General features: G+C 38.6%; 2 protein-coding genes across 4 annotated transcripts; both read right to left on the bottom strand.

Annotated features, from left to right (window-relative positions):
• Positions 1-409: 409 nt before the first annotated feature.
• On the bottom strand, positions 410-5,233 carry LOC131164157 (probable aspartyl protease At4g16563). Its single transcript, XM_058121149.1, has one exon. It carries the CDS (start codon positions 2,326-2,328, stop codon positions 847-849), a length of 1,482 nt encoding a protein of 493 aa, XP_057977132.1. The 5' UTR covers positions 2,329-5,233; the 3' UTR covers positions 410-846.
• Positions 5,234-5,280: 47 nt separating this feature from the next.
• Positions 5,281-18,839, bottom strand: LOC131164158 (bifunctional adenosine 5'-phosphosulfate phosphorylase/adenylylsulfatase HINT4). 3 transcript variants are annotated; one of them, XM_058121150.1, is made up of 8 exons: positions 18,675-18,839; positions 18,553-18,599; positions 13,837-13,913; positions 13,683-13,749; positions 9,116-9,193; positions 7,915-8,078; positions 7,701-7,793; positions 5,281-5,611 (listed from the first exon to the last, which is right to left on the bottom strand). In XM_058121150.1, the coding sequence occupies exons 1-6, from the start codon at positions 18,747-18,749 to the stop codon at positions 7,976-7,978; spliced, it is 447 nt and encodes a 148-aa protein (XP_057977133.1). In that variant the 5' UTR covers positions 18,750-18,839; the 3' UTR covers positions 5,281-5,611; positions 7,701-7,793; positions 7,915-7,975. The 3 variants fall into 3 exon arrangements, with proteins under 3 accessions (XP_057977133.1, XP_057977134.1, XP_057977135.1); XM_058121151.1 differs by lacking the exon at positions 5,281-5,611 and adding an exon at positions 5,950-6,409; XM_058121152.1 differs by lacking the exons at positions 5,281-5,611; positions 7,701-7,793 and adding an exon at positions 8,699-8,806 and having other exon boundaries at positions 7,942-8,078.
• Between the last annotated feature and the right edge of the window lie 407 nt (positions 18,840-19,246).

The raw sequence follows: 19,246 nt of genomic DNA, 5'->3' as shown, positions 1-19,246 counted from the left end.
CCCCAATCTCTATCCAGGCCAGCATTTATTAATATTATTTCAGTGTTGGAATGTATTCTAATGAGTCAAATTGCCTTCAATTTACTTACTCAAAAACATTAATTTTAAAAACAAACTCAAATTCAATTAATATCAAAATTATTAAATTCGAACTCACCATATTCATAAAACTGGAGTTAGAGCCAATTAAGTTCAACTCCATATAATAAAAAATATTTATAATATATTTTATATTGTAGAAAAAATAGTCCTTGTTTTTCATTTCATTTAATTTTTAAAGAATTATGAAAATTCAATATTATTTCAACATTCCCTTGGGGATTGAAATTTTTGAGCTTAAAATTTAAAAAAAAAAATTGTAAAAATTTAACTAAAAGGAAAAAGAGAAAAAAATATTACAAGCACTTCCTTACCTACAATTTCTTATTTTTGCATTTTATTAATTTTGCTTCTAGTGCTTTGCTTCATGGCTACTTTTATACATTAGGAGCAGAGCACCACAAGCAAATCTCACATTCATACATACAAAATATACATAATTCATACCCCCAGGTATGGTTCAGGTGATGACCTCTCACAAGGTCAGGTGTTCAAATCCTCTGAGATTCGTTTCCATCCTGAATTCTTGAAATTTACTTTCCTTTAAAGTTGTGGGATCAGTTGCAGGATGACACGTGGAAACCGATACGTAATTCAAAAGAAAAAATATATATACATAATTCATATATCACAACTATGCCCAAAATAGATGCGCCCCACGTGCGGTCAAACCCCCCGCACGCCAAACATGCATGCACCAATTGACCAAACAAGTCAACCACGCTTGACGATCGAGAGAGGCGCACGTTAGCTATGATTCAGGCTGTCCCAGAGCGATGCGCACTTCCGCCGGGCGAACCCAACCTTCCGCTCCTCCAAATCATACACCACCTCGAACCCCTGCTGCTGATAGTTCCCAAGAGTGGCCCCCGGCCCACCCGACTCCGCCTCATCTCCACCGTTCATCAGCATCAGACACCCCACCCTCCTCTTCTTCCCCACCCCATCTCTACCGTCCAAAAACTCGTAGAAGTAATTCTTCCTTGGCAGCACTACCACGCTAGAATTCCCCGCCAAATGCAACGACACCTGAGGCACCCTCCCCGCCCCGTCACCGAGATAATAGCACGGGCCCAGCCCGGTCCGGTCCTCCGTGTCAGCCGCCCGCTTGTACACCCTCCCGACTCGGCGATCCAACTCAGTCGCCACCGATTCAAATAACTTCGAAGGCAGCATAGTGAACGTCGTGCCCGAGTCCACCACCACCCCTCCATTTCCTTCTGCATCGACCCTTCTGAGAAACGCCGGCGCCGGGATATACGCCTTCCCGACGGCGATTCCCTCGAGTCCAACACAGTAGAGGTAAGGGTGTTTGGGATTATTGAGCATCCGCGTGTAGACGAACTCACCGCCGGCGGAGCCGATCTTCTCCTTGTCGTCGTAGCGGCCCAGAATTAGAGGGCTCGGCCGGCGGACTCGGGCTGGTTCGAACGAGTGAGAGACCAAACAGTAGGAGAATCGGTTGCCAAGTTGGGGGGAGAAAGTAGCGAGTTGGGCGGGGAGGGAGAGGACTCCGCGGCCGAAGCCGGCGACGCCGATGGGCTCGGCGAGTGCTGAGTGGGCGCACCCAAATGTGAAGTTTTCGAGATTCAGAGACGGAGAGGTTCGCATAGAGAGAACATCGCGATAGAGGCGAGCGATTAAGCTTCCGTCGCCGTAAGCGTAGTAGAAATTGGGGCAAGAGAAAGAAGAACAATCGGAGGTCTCGATCGATTCCAGCGGGCAGCGAGCGATTGCGCAGAGGTCGGAAGAGGAAAGGGACGAGTGGGCGGCGGAGCAAGCAGGGGACTTGCAGTGGACCGCCGTGGCTGAAGCAGTGATGTTGGGGACGGCGGCGATGGCGGTGGAAGGGTCGGACTTGCCTTCGCAGAGTATGCATTGGAAGGGGGAGCAGGGGAACCAGACGAGGTCGCTGCCGGTGTCCATGTAGAGGGAGATTTGTTGGGGAGGGTGGGAGCCGACGGCGAAGGAGAGGGTGTAGTCGCTGCCGGGGGATAGAGGGAGGGAAATTTGGCGGTGGTGGAGGTGCTGGGCGCGGCGGTGGAAGCGGGTGGCGGAGCGGGCGGAGGTGGCTTTGAGGAGATGGGGAGTACTGTTGAATTGGGAAAGGGAGAGGGAGTGGGTTAGGGGAAGGAGCAGGATTTCGGAGTTGGAGGAAGAAGTGTATTGGGCGAGAATTGTGAGGAAGAGGAAGAGGAAGAGGAAGAGGAAGAGAGTAGAGGCAGCCATGAATTTGGAACTGCCAGAAACAGAACCTTCAATAACACCAGAAAAAAGAGAGGGGAGGAGCTTTGAATTAGAAGGCAGAGCAGAGCAGAGACAGAGAAGAGAGGAGAGTGGGGGTTTTCTTTTATACTTGGATTGAACGTAGGGTTAGGAATAGTGAAAGAAGCTTCTGGCTATGGCTGCCGGTTAATAATCAAAAATAATCAGTGGAACAGAGTTTTAAAGGCGGGGTTGGATACATCTGAGGGAGGGAAGGAGGGAAAAGAGGGAGAAGTGGTGTTACGGCGTACAGAGGAAGTGGGTTCCCCCCAGCGCCCCAGGTATACGCCTGCCTCTCTAAACTAAAGTTTGTTTGTACAGAGGAGAGCAGAGGAAGCATGGGGCCGCTTAGAGATCTTCCATAATATGCCGAGACAAGAGTTACAGGGGAAGAGTAGCAGCAGCGTAGGGGAAATTATTATTCACTCTATGCTCCACCCTGCTTCTCCCCTGTTGTCACCGAGATTTCAATCAAATGGGTCGGCCACTGGGATCACAGGTTAAGGGTGTGCTTGTACGTTATTGGGCTTTGTAAATGGTTCTTTCACTTACCCCCCTCACCTACTTCAAATGCATACACATATACATATACATATGTACCCCTTCTTTCTCCACAAATTATCTTCAATGATTACATTCTTATAATATGCATCTCTATCATTAATTTTAAAGATAATTTTTGTAATTTAATGTTAAGCCAAAAAAGAAAAAGGAATAATAATGGTTTGCTAATTTGCTACATTGTGTGATCTAAGCTTGGTAAGCCTCTTACCATATGAAAGAAATATTAAATTGTTTGGGGCTCAACCCATATATGGTTCAACCATGGATGAGTGAGATTTGGCAAAAGGCAATAGGGGATATTCCATCACATGGTGTTTGTTAGCTCTTCCAGGATCCAATGGTAACCCAATCTTTAACTTGTATCAAATCTGAAAGCTTCATTACTTTCCTATACACAAATTTCATGTTTTAATAACATTAAGAGTACACCATAATATTTAGTACATTTTATAATTAAATTATATAAAATGTCGGCGATAATTTATTTGATATTTATCTTTTAAAATCTTTATTTGAAAAAAATCTTAAATATGATTTTAAATAAATTTGAATAAAATGTAATACAAAATTATATTAAATTTTGTCTAAATTCATTCAAATTCAAATTTGAAATTCACATTTTCAAAATGCTATTCAACTTCTCCCAAGATTTAATAAAAAGCCACAAGTCCTTTTATTAAAAATAAAATATCAAGAGACGAATGCAAGAAATTTTAAATTTTAGAAAAATTAATATTTTTCTAGTGAGAAGAAATTCATGAATTTAAAACTTCAAAAATAGTTCATATATGGTAAATTCTGCTCCGAAGGCCAACCCTAGGGCCTTCAAAAAAACATAGTGGTTATTAAAGAAGAAGCAGATGGGTATTTTGGTAAAAAGAAGCCGGCACTCGTGTCATGATGTCAGCTGCCAGCTGACATCCAACAATGAGAAAGCGACACGTGGAGCGCTAAGCTGGCACAATCTCCTTGCAAGCCGTGCCCAACTGGATCACTTGGCAAGAGAGTTGGGCCCAGCCGTGCCTAGGCCCCACCGGGATTAGGTTTCTTGATCGCACCTACCTTTGTTTTGTTTCCCTAAAACAAAATTAAAGTAGTTTTGGGAAGGAGGAGAAGGATTCTCGTGAGCCCACACACTGCCTATTAATGAAGACGAAGGGCAGGCCTGCCGACCACCACCATCACCCTCCCAACGCCTCATTTAACACTCCACCCCCAACCACCGGCTTCAGCCCCCCCTCTCCCACTAACACACCCTTTTTTTTACTTTTATTTTTTGTGAAAAAACCCATTTTGATATTTCATCAAAGCATAGCATAATTTAAAGAAAAACGATTCATGGGTTCGGGAGGAGAAGACAGAAAAAAAGGACAATTTCTTTTGCAAAAGCAAATTATGACCCCTTTGTTTCGTCTGGTTCACAAGTGAAACACTACAGCTGTGTTCTCAACTCACCACACAATATGTATATGCCCACGTATAACAAAATGGCTCTCTCTCTCTCTCTCTCTCTCTCTCTCTCTCTAAGTGGGAAGAAGCAAGCATGGGTTGGGTAGGTTGATAACGAGCCATACCTGAAGGAAGAGAAGTCCAGGCATTACTCTAGTCATTATCAAGCATGTTATTGTAAGCGCCAGCTGCTTAGGCTCACCATACTCTTTCAATCAATACTTTCTCCCCCTTGCCCAAAATATATATTTTCCTTTCCTTGCATATATACAAAATGCGCATGGACCTAACTTTTATACATACATGTGCCACACACTGGTCCTCACCAGCTTCTGTAATGTTTGGGGACTTGGAATACAGGGCTGTTCGAGGCTCACCAACCATGAGACATCACAATTCAGAAACCAATTTTCGCTCTACTGCCTGCTTTGTATACAATACAATACACCTCAAAAAGGAACTAGATGGCTCCACGCACCTTTGGTGATCTAGGGTTCCTTTCATTCTCACTCTTGGAAATGGCAAACTAGAATCTAATCCTTTCTTTCACCAACCCAACATAGTAGGGTTGGCAGACTGCTCATAAGAATTCGTTGGCAGAATGCTAGTAAGACATCCCTATGATTTTGGTTTTAGACCATGTTCTTAACTGTCTTCTGTATAATTAACACCAGGCACAATCATATACTGGCTCCAATTTTAACCAGATAATTAAAACTACCCAACATCAAAACAGGCTACCCCCAAATGTGAACCCTCTGCGTAAAACGTTTTCATCAAGTGAACCCAATAATTATCCCAAGCTTTTCTGTTAATGCAAGCAGACTATCCAAACAGACACCATTAAAGCCCTGCAAGCAGGCAGATTCAAAAGCGTAACACAGATGCCCGTGATCAAATGCATGAAATAATGACTGCCAATCACAATAATAAAATAACATGCCCAACTCTCTTCAATGCATGCAAAATCATTCAACAGGCTAGTGATCTTTGAAAAAAAAAAAAAATGCCCTATATTACAATCTGCAAAGTCAGACAATAGAAAAGCAATCTAAACCTTTCAAATAAAGGACCAAAGATCAAATGGTCATTGGATTTTGACTGCAGCAATCATCAGCACAGAGAGGCTCCCCTAAGAATAATTGTCAAAGCTTTCAAAACTGAGGCAAATGTTGCTTCCATGGGTCATACTGGTGGTTCAAAACCATGTAAGCTATTTCTGGTAGACTCCCAGCTTTTTCCAGGACCACATGTAACAATAAATAAAGGTAAATTGCAGGCATCTTAGGCTCCTTTATTAAATGTGTCTGTTGGTTAAATAAAATATATTCTACTGCCTGATATTATGATCCTGGTGTATATATAGGCACAAGATCCTCCTGAATTCAACCCCAGGTGACCATTAACAATCCAAATGATCTTTTCTATAAATATAACATGTATCACCAAAAACAAGTGGAGAAAATAAACAGGAAAGAAAGCCAAATAAGTGAATATTGATGAGAATATCATCTACCATGCCATGATCAATGCAAGCTCTGATCAAATTTTGGAGGATGGCAGCAAAATCAATGACAAACTGAAGGTATAATACCACACATACTTTTGCTAACCTTATATGGTCTTTACATGCATTTCAAATCAGTCAACTTTATTTTTACATAATTCTCAAAAAGGTCTTTTAATGATTTCAGCCCATTGGGAAGAGGACTGCCATCATTATTTGGGCCGTCTATTCGGCATACATATTTTACATGTAGATTTATAAGACTTTATAGTTCAGTATATTTATGTTATGTTGGGGTTATTGTTAATTATGTGTTTAACTATAGGGTATAAACACATTTGTAGCTGCATCCTGGGGTTTGTTTTTCCAGTTGAATTGAATTCGGAATTTTCCCCGTTGTGTTTCTCCTCTCCCTCTGAAGCGCACAGCCTCTTCTCCCTCAATCCCTCCCTCCCCCTTTCTTATTCTTCCTCATTCATTCTTCTTCGTTTTCTCTTTCTTCACTCTCTTTATCTTCCTTTCTCCCTGCCAGGTATCAGAAATTCAAGCTTCAAATGGAAGTCGCTGAAGTAAACAAGTTGACTTTAAAATTTGAAAAAGGGCAGGTAATTAAATCTTCTTGCAGTTGGATTTTTTCTCAAAATTAATTTTCTACTCCAACATCAGTTGATTGCTGATACACAATTAAGGGGGATAGATTCATCTTTCAAAATGGAATGTAAAACAAAATCAAAAGATCCAGAAAGCATCACACTGTTGCACTCCAAAAACCAAAACATTTATTTCAAGATAGGTAAGCATGGACATTTTCTTTCCCAGGGTGTTTAAACTTTAAAATAGATGATATAATTGTGATGGGCAGCGATTCTACTCTCTTGCGTTCACGAGGTCCTGCTCTTAATCTTTATTTCATGGTGACATACTCGAACGCTAACATAAGACACATTCACGTGTATGGGACCTAGTTAAAAGTAAATGAAATCACGGAGCTAAGCTAGTAATTAGTGTGGTTGAACCATCCAGTAACTGTTCGAGGTTGCTAGTTCCTACTAAATTAAAAAGTCCCTATTCTTCTACCCAACAAAACATACAGATTGGGGCAGTGAAAAATCTTGGTAGGGGTGATTTAATAGATAGGTTCATCATAGGTGGTCCAGACTGATATTGGATATGCACTCTTGGCATGCAGATATTTACGTTGCAATCCCTAACCTTTTATTTTTTTTTTTCGAGGGTGAGAGGCATGGTGGAGTCAGCTACCTAAATTTTAACTTCATACATGGCATCTACTCTGGACAAAGAATAACCAAATGGCTAAATGCTAACCTCCAGCAAATGAGCATAAATCACCAATGGCATCAACTGATCATGCAATGAAAAAAAGATAATGCAACAGATTAAATCAATGAATTTTAATGCAGATATTTGCCAACAGCCCTAACAAAAGCTCAAAGACAGGTATCAAAGGAAAAATGACTCAGAAAAAACTAGTTTAGAACATACAACATAAGCTCTCAGCTATAGCCTGAGCATGTAAGACCATTTCCTACGAAAGTGTAAAATTATAGAAGTGAGTTTGCATGCCAACTGTCAAATTGAATGGAGCAGGAATTATTTCCTCACCCTCATGTTCCACACACAGCATTCATTATTAATACCACGTGTGGTTAGCTACAACAGGAGCTATATTGCCTCTTTAAGCTGTTAGTTGGCTAATAATGCGTATCAAAGCCTTAACGACAGGAATTAAATGAGGACTGTAGGTCAAGGTATTAAAATCTGTAGCATCTCAAATGACAGGAATTCAATAAGTTACCTATAACAGCAATACAATAAGGACTTGTAGATCATGGTGGTATTATAACCAGAAGCACCTCAAATGATTGATTCCTTGGTGAAAAGTTCACCCCTGCACAAATGATTCACAAATAATACACAGAAATTTATCATAAATGCATGCGTGAGTTACCAAGTCTAAATTCAAATTGTTAAAAAGCATGATAACAACCATGTCTTTTTGAAGAACTTACCATTGGTAAAAAGAGATTATGAGTTCAATAGTCCATGCTAAGACAAGTGTAACAGCTGCATCTATGAAGGGATCAGAGATAATGGCTTTATCTTCTCCAACAGCTTCTCGGCTTCAATAAATCCGCCAAGCCGTCCCAAAGATAAGTATTTCATATGTTTCCATCTGTTTAAGTCTTTTGAGAATTAAATGCAGGCACTCATGGGACTTCTAGAGACCAAGCAACTAGAGAGATGGAGTTTGGGCTATAATCGATTTGGTTTGGTTCAGCAAAACTAAATACAGAACTGAAGTGTTTGATTCTGAAATCTAAAACCAATATTGAAGCAAAATGAATTTTTTTAAAAAATAAACCTTCAGTTAAACAGTTCGGTTAAATTTTTATCCGTTTTTTAAAGTTTTGAACCAAATTCAAAACATACTGAAAAATAATTGAAACTTTTTATTCTTAATTTTTGTAAGGCCAAAACCCAAGCAAAGAAGTGTTTGGATGTCTTTAAAATTCTATAAGTTGGGCTTGCAAAATGAAGGCTGTATTTGATGGCCAAATCATAGATCACGAGCCCAGGCATGAATAGGGGTAAAGGAGGTGAGGCTCCAACAGAAGAGGGAGGCCACTCTCCTTACTTCCGACTAGGGGTTCAGGGGCTTCACAATTTGTTTTTTTGTGTTCTCCTTACTTACGATGAGGGACCACACAACTTGTGTCACAACACAAGAAAACAAGTTGCAAGGCTCCTCCTTTGTCCCACATCACCCAGGGAGAAAGGAGAAAGGGCCTGTACCTCTTCTATAAATCCTTTCCTTCCCCATGGCCGAGGAGTACCGCACCTGGTGCTGGTAAGTGGCTGATTGAGTAGTTGGTAAAATTGAAAGTACAGAAATTGATGCTTCTATACCCATGCATGCACAAATAAGATAAAACAAAAAATTTAGAAATTAAGAAAATAATTACAAAACCATATTAAGTAAATACAAACAGAAGGCATTCCATAAAAATAAAAAATATTAACAAAATAATACAAGCCTAAACCGATTGTTCAATTTGGTTTACATGTAGAACCAAAAAAACAAACTGAAATGAAAAGCAGTTCAGCTCCTTTTTTGTCTTTTCAGTAATATTTGTACACCCCTAGAGACTAGAGAGAGGAAAATCAAATTATTCAAGCATACAAAAGCTGCCAAACACCAAATAGTTTTACCTGGGTGTGAAAGGAAGTGCCAAACAGTGTAGATGTAGATGGTTAACAGAGTTCAATGGAGGCTGATGAAAGCCAAACCTGTGAAATACCACAAAAAGAGAAAGTCATTCTCATTGAATCCAGATTTATATGCAGAGGTTAAGCTACGGAATTTTGCCTTAATATCCTTCCGACCTACATATTTTATAATTTCTGCACACAGGTACTCTCTTTCACATTGATGTTTGATCCCCTTCATTGATTGCGTATGCTTTCAATTGGAGTTCACATTTAGATTTATAATCATTTACAGGACAAGAAAAATTAGTTAACTTAGAAAATGACCATGGAGTTCACAAGCCAATGGATCAGTTGATTGATATAGCCCACATTACATGTACACAAATGGACATTTTCATCTTTTGATCTGCCAATTTCTGCACTAAAATATTAGTGCTCAATCATGTTTCTTTAAAACAATAGTGGAGCACGCAGCATATACTCAAGAGCAGTTCTTTCCCAAACGAGGAAAAAACACACACACATGATATGTCAATACAATAAAAATATGAAATATGAAATAGTGTTTTGCACCTAACAAACAGAACATGCAGATGAACAATGATAAGAAAACCAGTCTTATATTAAAACGATCAGTAAGGACTGTCTTGGAAACTAGGAGACTTCTTTTTGAAAAAAGTAAACAAGCACATGTGCATGCACATACTCTCCAACAATACATGCACATGCCACCTCCCTTAGAAGAGTTGAACATGATCTCAAGGATATGGAATGAGCCATTACACTACAATTCACAAGCCACTTAATGCAGGATGAGAAGTGGGCATTTGGATGGATCATTTTGACCCAATTTGAAGGCCTACTTCAAAGAACAGGGTCAATGGATTATTGGGTCTTAAACATAAATGAGCCTAGTTGGCTGTTTGCTATGTGTGTTTAGTTTGTTAGCAGCAGGATTATGTGTTTGGGGGTATTTGTTTGTAATATTTGTGTATTATAGGGGTGTGCTTGTAATTTCATATATCTTTAGGGGTATATGTGTAATTTCTTGTATTATGGATTTCATAATGATAATGTGTGAAAGCCATGTAGGAAATTGTTACTAATGAATTTGAACTGAAGTGAAAACGTGTTCTTCCCCACAAGTGTATCTCCTTCTTCCCCCCCCCCCCCCCCCCCTTCTCTTTCTTCTTCCCTTCCCTTCTCTCCTCATCTAATTTCTCCCTTGGCAGCAGATTCCTGATGCTGTCCTGCATTATTTGGTATTAAAGCCCAAAATTGATGTTTGCTCTTAAATTTCAATCCTCCATTTTTTCCTCCCACTCTTCTGGTCTTCTTCTTTTATATTCTTTCCCTTTAATTCTCTTTCTTTCTCTCACTATCTCTGATTTCTATAGAATCCTCAAGAGAACTCCTATTCGTCCTTCCCTCCTCTTTCTTCTTCCCTCTCTCTCTCTCTCTCCCCCCCCAATTTTCCCATTGGGAAGTTCCTATTCCACTGTTTTGTTATGCTCTATCCCATATTCTTTTGTTACATCAATATTCATTCTCCATTCATCACTCTCTTTTCGTCCCCACACAATCCACAATATACAATTTCCAGTCCCAGATTTTCCACAAAAAAACCTGCAATTTTCAGAAATTACAGTTGTGCCCTCAGTTGTCAAGCACCCCTTCTCAAAGATTTTCACAACACCTCCACAACCACCAGAGACAAAAACCCCCAAAACCCCATTTTTGAAATTTCATCACCATTGGATCACCAGTGAAGCCCTGTGTGCCAGCCAAACATCTTCCAGCTGTCAACCCTTCAAAATCTTCAACTTCCTGGACTCATTTTTTCAAGCCACCACCAGTACTGGACTAAGCACCCCTCAATATGCCACCACCAAAAAAAACTTCAATGCTGGAGGACAGTTTATGGCAGTGCATGAGCCCTGCATGCCGGCAATGCACATGAGGAAAACTGCCAGTCTCTCTAATATTTTCCAGTTTCATGAGAAATTTCTCCAGCCGCAAAATTTGGGGTTTTTCTCATGATATTTTGATCTGCAACCTGATATATTGAATGCAGACATGATATTTTGCAAGCAAGCACAACATTTTGATTGGAAAAGCTAGAACTTGTCACTGCCAGTATCAAGAATTAGGTTTTATTGCTGCATTTATGAGTGTTCTAAGTGAAATTATTTAATTTCCGCATGATACTCAAGATTAAAGGTGAATTGAAGAAATTTCTTGAGAAACTGGGAATAAGGTCAGTAGTTTTGCGTAAATAGACAGAAAATTGTTGGCACATGTGTTAGGGGTTATTGGTGATAAATACTTGGGGCATATATATATATACACACACACACACACACACACACACACATTAAAAAGAAAAAACAGCAGCATGGTGACCAACGTTGAGTTGTTTGGGGTGGAATTATTGTCTGGTAGGGGCACGAAACAGGAGAATGTCTTGGAAACCGCTACTAATTCTCTGAATAGGCTAACAATTGAAGTTGCAGCACTATGTAAGTGGTATAGCTGCTGTCCCTCGTACTTTTGTGTTGCATGAAGGCCGAAATAATCATTTAAGGGAATTACACTAGAAGTTTCAGATTTGATGGTTCTCTTGATGAATATGATTGGGTGTATTCTTTGGAGTACTATTTCCAATCGTATGACATGAATGATGCTAGAAAACAGTATTTGGCTAAATCAAATTTGCAGGGAACTGCTGGAATTTGGATGATTAAATAACAAAAGATAGTTAGAAGAAGGAGATTTGGTGAGATTACAACATGGAATGAGATGAAGCGAGCCATGCAGCAGCAATTTGTACCTTCCAATTACCAACCGTGTGTTTATCAATTTTTCTCCAACTCTTTGATTTGACGCAAGAAGAAAAGACTACTACTAAGTATACTAGCAAGTTCCATTATTTGGCTACTCGTGCTGACATAGAATGGAAAGAGGATGTGATGATAGCTTTGAAAGGGTTGGAGCCAGCTATTGCATCCAAGCTTGCTACATGATGTCTCATTACAGTTGGGAATGCAGTACCAGTGTCGGTTGCCACTCAGATCGAGGATAATATGCGATGTAATCCTCCTAAACCCACACCAACCCTTCTGTTTGAGAAGAGTACTAATGCAGTTGTGTGAGAGAAGTCAATTGAGCCTTTGGAAAACTCTTGAGCCTTCCGAAAAAAGTGCTACGGTCCAACCATCAATGAAGCGCTTCAAATGTCAAGGTTTTGGGCATCAAGCTACACAATGTCCTAACAAAGTCATAGCTATCGCAAAAATGATGATGATGGTGATGATGGCACTCAAGTAGTTGAAGCTGAAACAGAAATCCCAAGTGACTTGGATGATGATGGCAACGTGAAAATCTTTTAGTACTTTGACATATGCATCTTCCTGAAAGGTTGAAAAAAATAAAAGAAGATTGGAGGCGAACTAACATCTTTCAAACTCAGGTGATTAGTCAAAAGCAACTTTATGCTTTAGTTGTTGATCCTGGTAGTTATCAAATGTTGGATCTAAAGAAGTTAAATTTGGAAGTCGATCCTCATCCTGATCCACACAAAATTGCTTAGGTGAAGAATACCAACTTGAAGGTCCATAATCACGGCTTTCTTACCTTAAAGATTGGTTCAATTGTGGAGACAGTGCATTATGATATCATTCCTCTCAAGTTGTCATATCTTTTGGGTTAGTCCAGGGTTATTTGATAGGAAGCATAAGCATGTTAGATATGAAAATTCTAACTCCCTCTCCATTGACAAGAAGTATAAGTTGAGTTAGTCTTAAGCTCTTCCACTCCCCATATTGAAACGTATTGGTAGTTCCTATTTTATAAAGCGAGATGATTCTATTCGGGGCGATGGACTCCTAGGTAATTTCCCCAGCTCAACAGAGTCAAGTTCTTCTCAAAAGGGAATTGATGTAGGACAAGATGCGGGCATTTGGATGGATTTCGAGGCCTACATCAAAGAATAGGGTCAATGAATTATTGGGTTCTAAACCCAAATGGGCTTAGTTAATTATTTATTTATTATGTGTGTTTAGTTTGCTTGTAGTAGGATTATGACTTTTGAAGGCCTCTTTGTAATATTTGTGTATTTTAGGGATGTGTTTGTAAATTCATGTATCGTTAGGGGTATATACACAATTTCTTGTATTATAAGCATTCTTGTGAATAGTGTATGAAAGCCATGTAAGAGATTGGTTATTGATGAATTTGAATTGAACATGTGTTCTTCCACCTACCCATCCCCACCCCAAACAAGTGTATCTCTTTTTCCCCCTTTCTTCTTCTTCTCCTCTCCTCAATTTCTTCTAATTTCTCCCTTGCAGCAGATCCTTGATGCTGTTCTGCATCACCAATGCTCCACATTCACATGCATACTTCTCAATGAAAGTTAGCTTTTCAACACTGTCAGTGATTTCTAATTAGTAGTAGAATCTAAAGCAAAGAAGAGCTTATGGAATTCATCTATTTGGGCACACAAAGAAGGTGCACTTCAAAACCATAAATAAGTTAATTTATTTTTAAATGTACAGAAAACAAATACCTGTACTTCTCGCATTGAGGTGCATCCCTGCGTAATAGAGTTTGCCCCACATTTAACATGTGGCTTACTGGGAAAAAAATAGCAAATAAATACTAAAAATTAGCCAATAAATTAGACAAACAACAAACTAAAAGCTAAGATAGTTTAATCTTACCCAGCGAATAGTCTTCAGTTCTCCTTTGGAGATCATGGACAGTTGAAATGTGCTCCACAGGAACAACCAAGTAATGCCTACGAAGTTGGCCAATTCAAAAATGGTTATATTGATAAACATAAACTATGATGCATGTTCAAACAACCCATGGGGATGGAACAACCCTAGGAGGAAAACTAGAAAGAAAATAAAACAGAAGCCATCTTACGAGTTTTTCTTTTTCCATTTATACTATAATGTTCATCTACCCACAAACCAATTCATGTTCATGTGTGTATGAAACAGATAAACTTAGAAGCACTGCGGCAGTAGAAATGATAACAAAAACATTGATAGAATGATAAAACAATCTCATTCGAATTGATATAAATGATGGAGCAGCTTGTATGGAATACATTTCCTTCTTAATAAAAAGAAAGCAATACAAAATATATTATGCATCTTTGTTGAGCAATTTTGGGACCTTCCAGTTGAGCCATATGAGCTAGGACTAACTGTGAAGCACAAGAGGATGTGTTGACTTTTTGAGTCCGATCTCTGTTTTGATGCTAACAAAGCACTTGGTACTTATGTGTGTATTCAGCTTGTGAACAGGTCTAAAATTCAGCACACACATGAGGTACAGGAGACATGGAAGCCAGAAGGACTTAAAGCTCACATCATTTGGCATACTCCATGAAGAATCCGAAGAGCAAGAGAAAGAAGAAGAAGATTTTTATTGTAAATGCATTTCTGTTTTAAATTTGGTTTGTAATAATACATTGCATGCATGATATGCATTGTAATGCTCAAATGACCGTAGTTTGACCACAAGGAACCACAGGACCTTAGGGATCAGTCGACCGACGCCGGATATTTTGGGACTAATAAAAAAGCCTAGGGAATAGATCGACCCTAGGTCCTTGCACGTCACTTAGAAATTCCCCACTATCTTACACATAATATCTATGCAATGAAGGGTGACTTATACTCAAAATCAGGACTTAAATGCACACTTTAAGTGTGTTCGGTTGACCTAACACAAACTACATAGAAGCTTCGGTCGACCGAACCTCCTAGAGTCAACTTGTTAACTATTTGGTCAACCATTTTAAAATGAACTTGAACTGTATGGTTGACCAAACTGACACGTGGGTGATTCCCAATGCTCTGGTCGACCGAACCCTTAGTTAAAATCTGACCTGGTCAACCAAACATCAAAATATGGTCAACTGAACCTACCATGGTCGATCAAACCTCGAAGGGTCCAAAATCACCTAAATATGGTCGACCAAAACTCTTGGGTTGCTCAATTTTAACCAAGGTTAAACAGGGATTATTTTTTATTAACCATACTTAAACTTTTTCAAAAATACCCTTGAGGTCCCCAACGGTCAAAATTTGAGGGAAATCTATATATACCCCTCATTTGCTTAGATTAGCAACTAATTAGCAAAGTGTTTAAGCACATTTTCTCTCAAATTTTTTATACTCCCCTTGCTATATACTCAAACGTTTCAAAGCATAATTTCATATACTCTCTTACGTACATATTTGCACATATCATTTTGAAATAGAGAGTTCCTTTTTATTATTCTCCTAACTTGCAAATCAATTGTAAGGTGTAGGAAGATTTGAATGTGTTATTGTGCATCATTTCAAATCATTTTCTTGGCATTACTCTCAGATATTCACATATATTTGAAAAATCTTTTTGCAAGTCTTGCTTGATTGTTTATTCCCATTATATTTCGTATATAAATATTTGATTGGAAAAAACTCGTTTTAGCTTCCTAGTCTTGGCATTTGTATTGCAAGACTCCGAAGCTTGTATTTTGATTGTGATAAAATTATTTTTGACAAGCTTATATTTCAAATATCTCTTCAACTAATATTTTGAGATAATCATTTTTTGAGATATTTTGAATACTCTGGTTGGAACTCTTTGAAACCCTAGTTGTGATTGATTAATATTGATACATAGTTTCAAAGATAGATTGATTATACACTCTTGAACTTGACTGCATATTAACATTAGATTGAGTGTCATCACACATATTGCACAAAGCCTATAGATCCTATCTTATTGATGTGCATTGATTGATACTGGTACAACTCTACTTATTGGAGAAGCACATATTTTGTACACATCTTGTATTGTGAATTGGTTGTATTCCAAGCGTGACTTGAGGGGGCGTTAATCCAACCCGGAATAATTGGTTGTAAACATTGAGGTCAGCTCTGTGTTAATTTGACCTGATTGTATTAGGTGTCGCTCCACCAGTTAAGTGAGCCGTAGTGGAATTATTGTGCTTGTGAGCCAAGGCAGGGACATAGGCATTATTGGCAAAACCCCGACAACATATTTTACGTCGGCTCTCTGTTTAATTTCTGTACTTTCAATTCTGCACATGTATGCTAGTACTTGAACTGCTGTAAATGTTTTAATTGCTTTAAATATTTGCATACATACTTGCTTAGAGAATTGAGTCTATTTTTAGAAAGAGCCTAGGTTGTGTAATACTTTTACTAGATTAGTTGAACCTATGGGAGAAATTTTTTAAATCTCCAATTCACCCCCCCTCTTGGGATTGCATCAACTCAATAGGATGTGTGAAGCACTTAAACATACACCAAAAAACATAAGTGACTAAATCAGTTCAGAAGCTTCTGTTATGGCAACTATGAGTAGGAATATAATTCCTTTCATTCATCAATTTTTTTTCATTACTTGAATAGTAGACATACTTAAATATAATAAGAATTCCACACAATCAAATGCTATACTGGATTGTAAAAAGGAATAGGACATATGCTGGTAGTAGGATTGGTGGGTGCTAAATTCAAAAATAGGATAATACCACAAATAATTAGTTAGACACAACTTGTGTCTGTTTGGGTCTCGTAAAGGAATAGGAAAATGAAAGGCAGAGGGATGGTGGGAATTAACTACTTAAGAAAAGAAATCATTTTAAACAATTTCCAGTGTTTTACTTTCCCTTCTTCCTTTTACTCTTTCCAATATTCAAAAAGGCCAAGCAGGAAACAAATTAGTGATTGGTGGAAAAACTTCTCTGCATCTATTTTTAAAGACTGGAATCAAGCCCAACTAATTGAGTTTAGAAACACATTCCAATTTGTTCCCCTAAATAGCCTAAGGAGCATTTTAAGACTGCAGCGTGTTCATGACAAGTTTTTCATGGCAATTAGTACATATTGGGAGTCTTGGTTAGCAAAAAACTCAAACATTGAGTAATGTATTGCACTTCAGCTCATATTTAGAAAGGATGATCACTTGAAGTTTGTAAGGAGGGTCTCGTGTGAAGGGTGAGGGGCTTGAAGGGCCATGGGGTTGCGACTTGAGAAGGGGGTTATGATACAATATTTTGAGCAGGGCATAGTGTTGTTATATTGTTGTATGAGAATATTTTGGGGCTTTCACATGGGGATTATACGTATTTGAATCGAGGGTTGAAACTCAAAGTTTTGTTGACAATATAATGGAGATTTCACAAGGGCAACAAAAACATGTAAATTGTCATGTTCTTCTTATTTTTTATTGGTTTTCTTTTAGATTTGCCATGCATGTGTGCATAACACTAGGCTGTGTTCACAACAAGAGGACATGGCAAACAGTGATTTTGAAGATGACCAATATTGAGAACAAAGTTCAAAATGCTTGTTGATATTTTCATTTTCATCAACTAATGTTGGGATGATCTAGAACCTTGCTCGATACCAAGACAAAGGGATGTAATGCATTAAGAGCCCATTTGGTATAGCAATAGCTTTTGGTTTAATTTGTTTAAAAGCATAATTTCATTTTCATCAACTAATGTTGGGATGATCTAGAACCTTGCTCGATACCAAGACAAAGGGATGTAATGCATTAAGAGCCCATTTGGTATAGCAATAGCTTTTGGTTTAATTTGTTTAAAAGCATAATTTAACCAAAAAGGAGAAAAAAAAAAAAAAAAACGAACAAACCACAACTTTCAGGCCCCAATTGCAACTTGGAAATCATTAGGGAAAGGGAAAGAAAGATAAATATGAAGGAATTTAATTTTCATGATTAGTTATCAAAGAAAGTGAAACAGAAAATAAAATGTTTAGTGAATCAAAGAAAAATAATTTAATTTAGAAGTCATTAGCCCTTAATTTTTCTTATTTTTTAAAATTGTATTTGAACAAATTTTCTTTCTTAGCAGAGTATTTGATGTAGAGAAAGAAAATACAATGAGAAGGGTTTCATTCTTTTTCTCAAACAAAATCCTTGATTCAACCAAAACCTTAGAAAGACTCAATTTCTCCACCAAAAAATGCTGCTCTTAGTGTTCTAACATGAGCTACTGTTCTAGTCTATAGGTGCATTTGCAAGGCTCAAACGCACCAAACGGACACCCTATAGTAAAGTGGATGAGGTGAACTTATCAGCGCATAAAACTGGAAACAATTTCAATTATAAACAAAAGATAGATTTTCATAATTATAGCCCTTCGCAGGGCTCAGATAAATTATACACCCGCGGGGGGGAAGGGGAAGCAAAAAAGGCGCATATTGACACCCAATCAGGTGTTTGATCGATACCAGAGATTCTCAAATTTCTGACTTTTCCTGCCCAATTTAGGATCAACATCTCAATACTCAATCGCTGAAACAACCAAATCGGCGACTGAGCTAAATATAAAACCCAGATACAAAGTGGGTATCCAAAAAACAAAAAACATTACGAAGTACCTGAACGCGGACGGATTAATGTCTTCAAATGCCACAACCCTCTCATCCTGCGGAACCAAACCTATATCAAAAACCGAAATTATATAATATAATAATTTACACCAGAGAGAGAGAGATCAGACGGAGTGGAGAAGAGTGGTGGAAGTGGAAGACAGGGCAATTTGACAGAATATGCAGCGTGAGGATGCTCCCGCCATTGGCGTCAACGATCAAGTCCCGCCTCCGACCACGAGGTTCGGACTTTAGTTGCAGAGACAGTCGACGCATCGGGAATTGGGGTAGTCAAATATCCGGTTTCAAACGACGTCGTGTTTAAAAGTCGCCTCTTCCATGGAGATCGGGGCTTAGCACTATTTGGTAAAAGCGGAACTAATTGACCGACGGATCCAGTCCGTTCAATAAGAATTTTGTATATTTTTGGTTATTCCATTTTTTATTCGGCATGTATTTGGAAACATTCTTATATTAATTTTAATTGAACATCATGATTTAGCCTCATCATCGAATGTTTTAGAGGCATTTTGGTATTGGTCTTGATTAGCTTCTATAAAGAAGCATATGCATCTTGAAAGATGTTGAGGCTAGTTGAGACATTTTAGCATATAGTCTCATTATGCGATGTACTGAGACATTTTCAGTTTAATCTCGATAAGCTTCCTAGAAGTTAGAGCATCTTGGTCACATGCTCTTACCA

This window comes from Malania oleifera, chromosome 9 (assembly GCF_029873635.1).
Source record: "Malania oleifera isolate guangnan ecotype guangnan chromosome 9, ASM2987363v1, whole genome shotgun sequence".
NCBI classification, from domain to species: Eukaryota; Viridiplantae; Streptophyta; class Magnoliopsida; order Santalales; family Ximeniaceae; genus Malania; species Malania oleifera.
This window is presented reverse-complemented; position numbering and strand designations above follow the sequence as displayed.

Excerpts from the sequence above, each read along its gene's own strand:
- LOC131164157 (XM_058121149.1), bottom strand. The coding sequence starts at position 2,328 with ATGGCTGCCTCTACTCTCTTCCTCTTCCTCTTCCTCTTCCTCTTCCTC.
- LOC131164158 (XM_058121150.1), bottom strand. The coding sequence starts at position 18,749 with ATGGCGGGAGCATCCTCACGCTGCATATTCTGTCAAATTGCCCTGTCT. Across the intron at positions 13,750-13,836 it reads AACTGAAGACTATTCGCTGG|TAAGCCACATGTTAAATGTG; the intron begins GTAAGATTAAAC and ends TTTTTTTCCCAG. Across the intron at positions 9,194-13,682 it reads CCTCAATGCGAGAAGTACAG|GTTTGGCTTTCATCAGCCTC; the intron begins GTATTTGTTTTC and ends GGTATTTCACAG.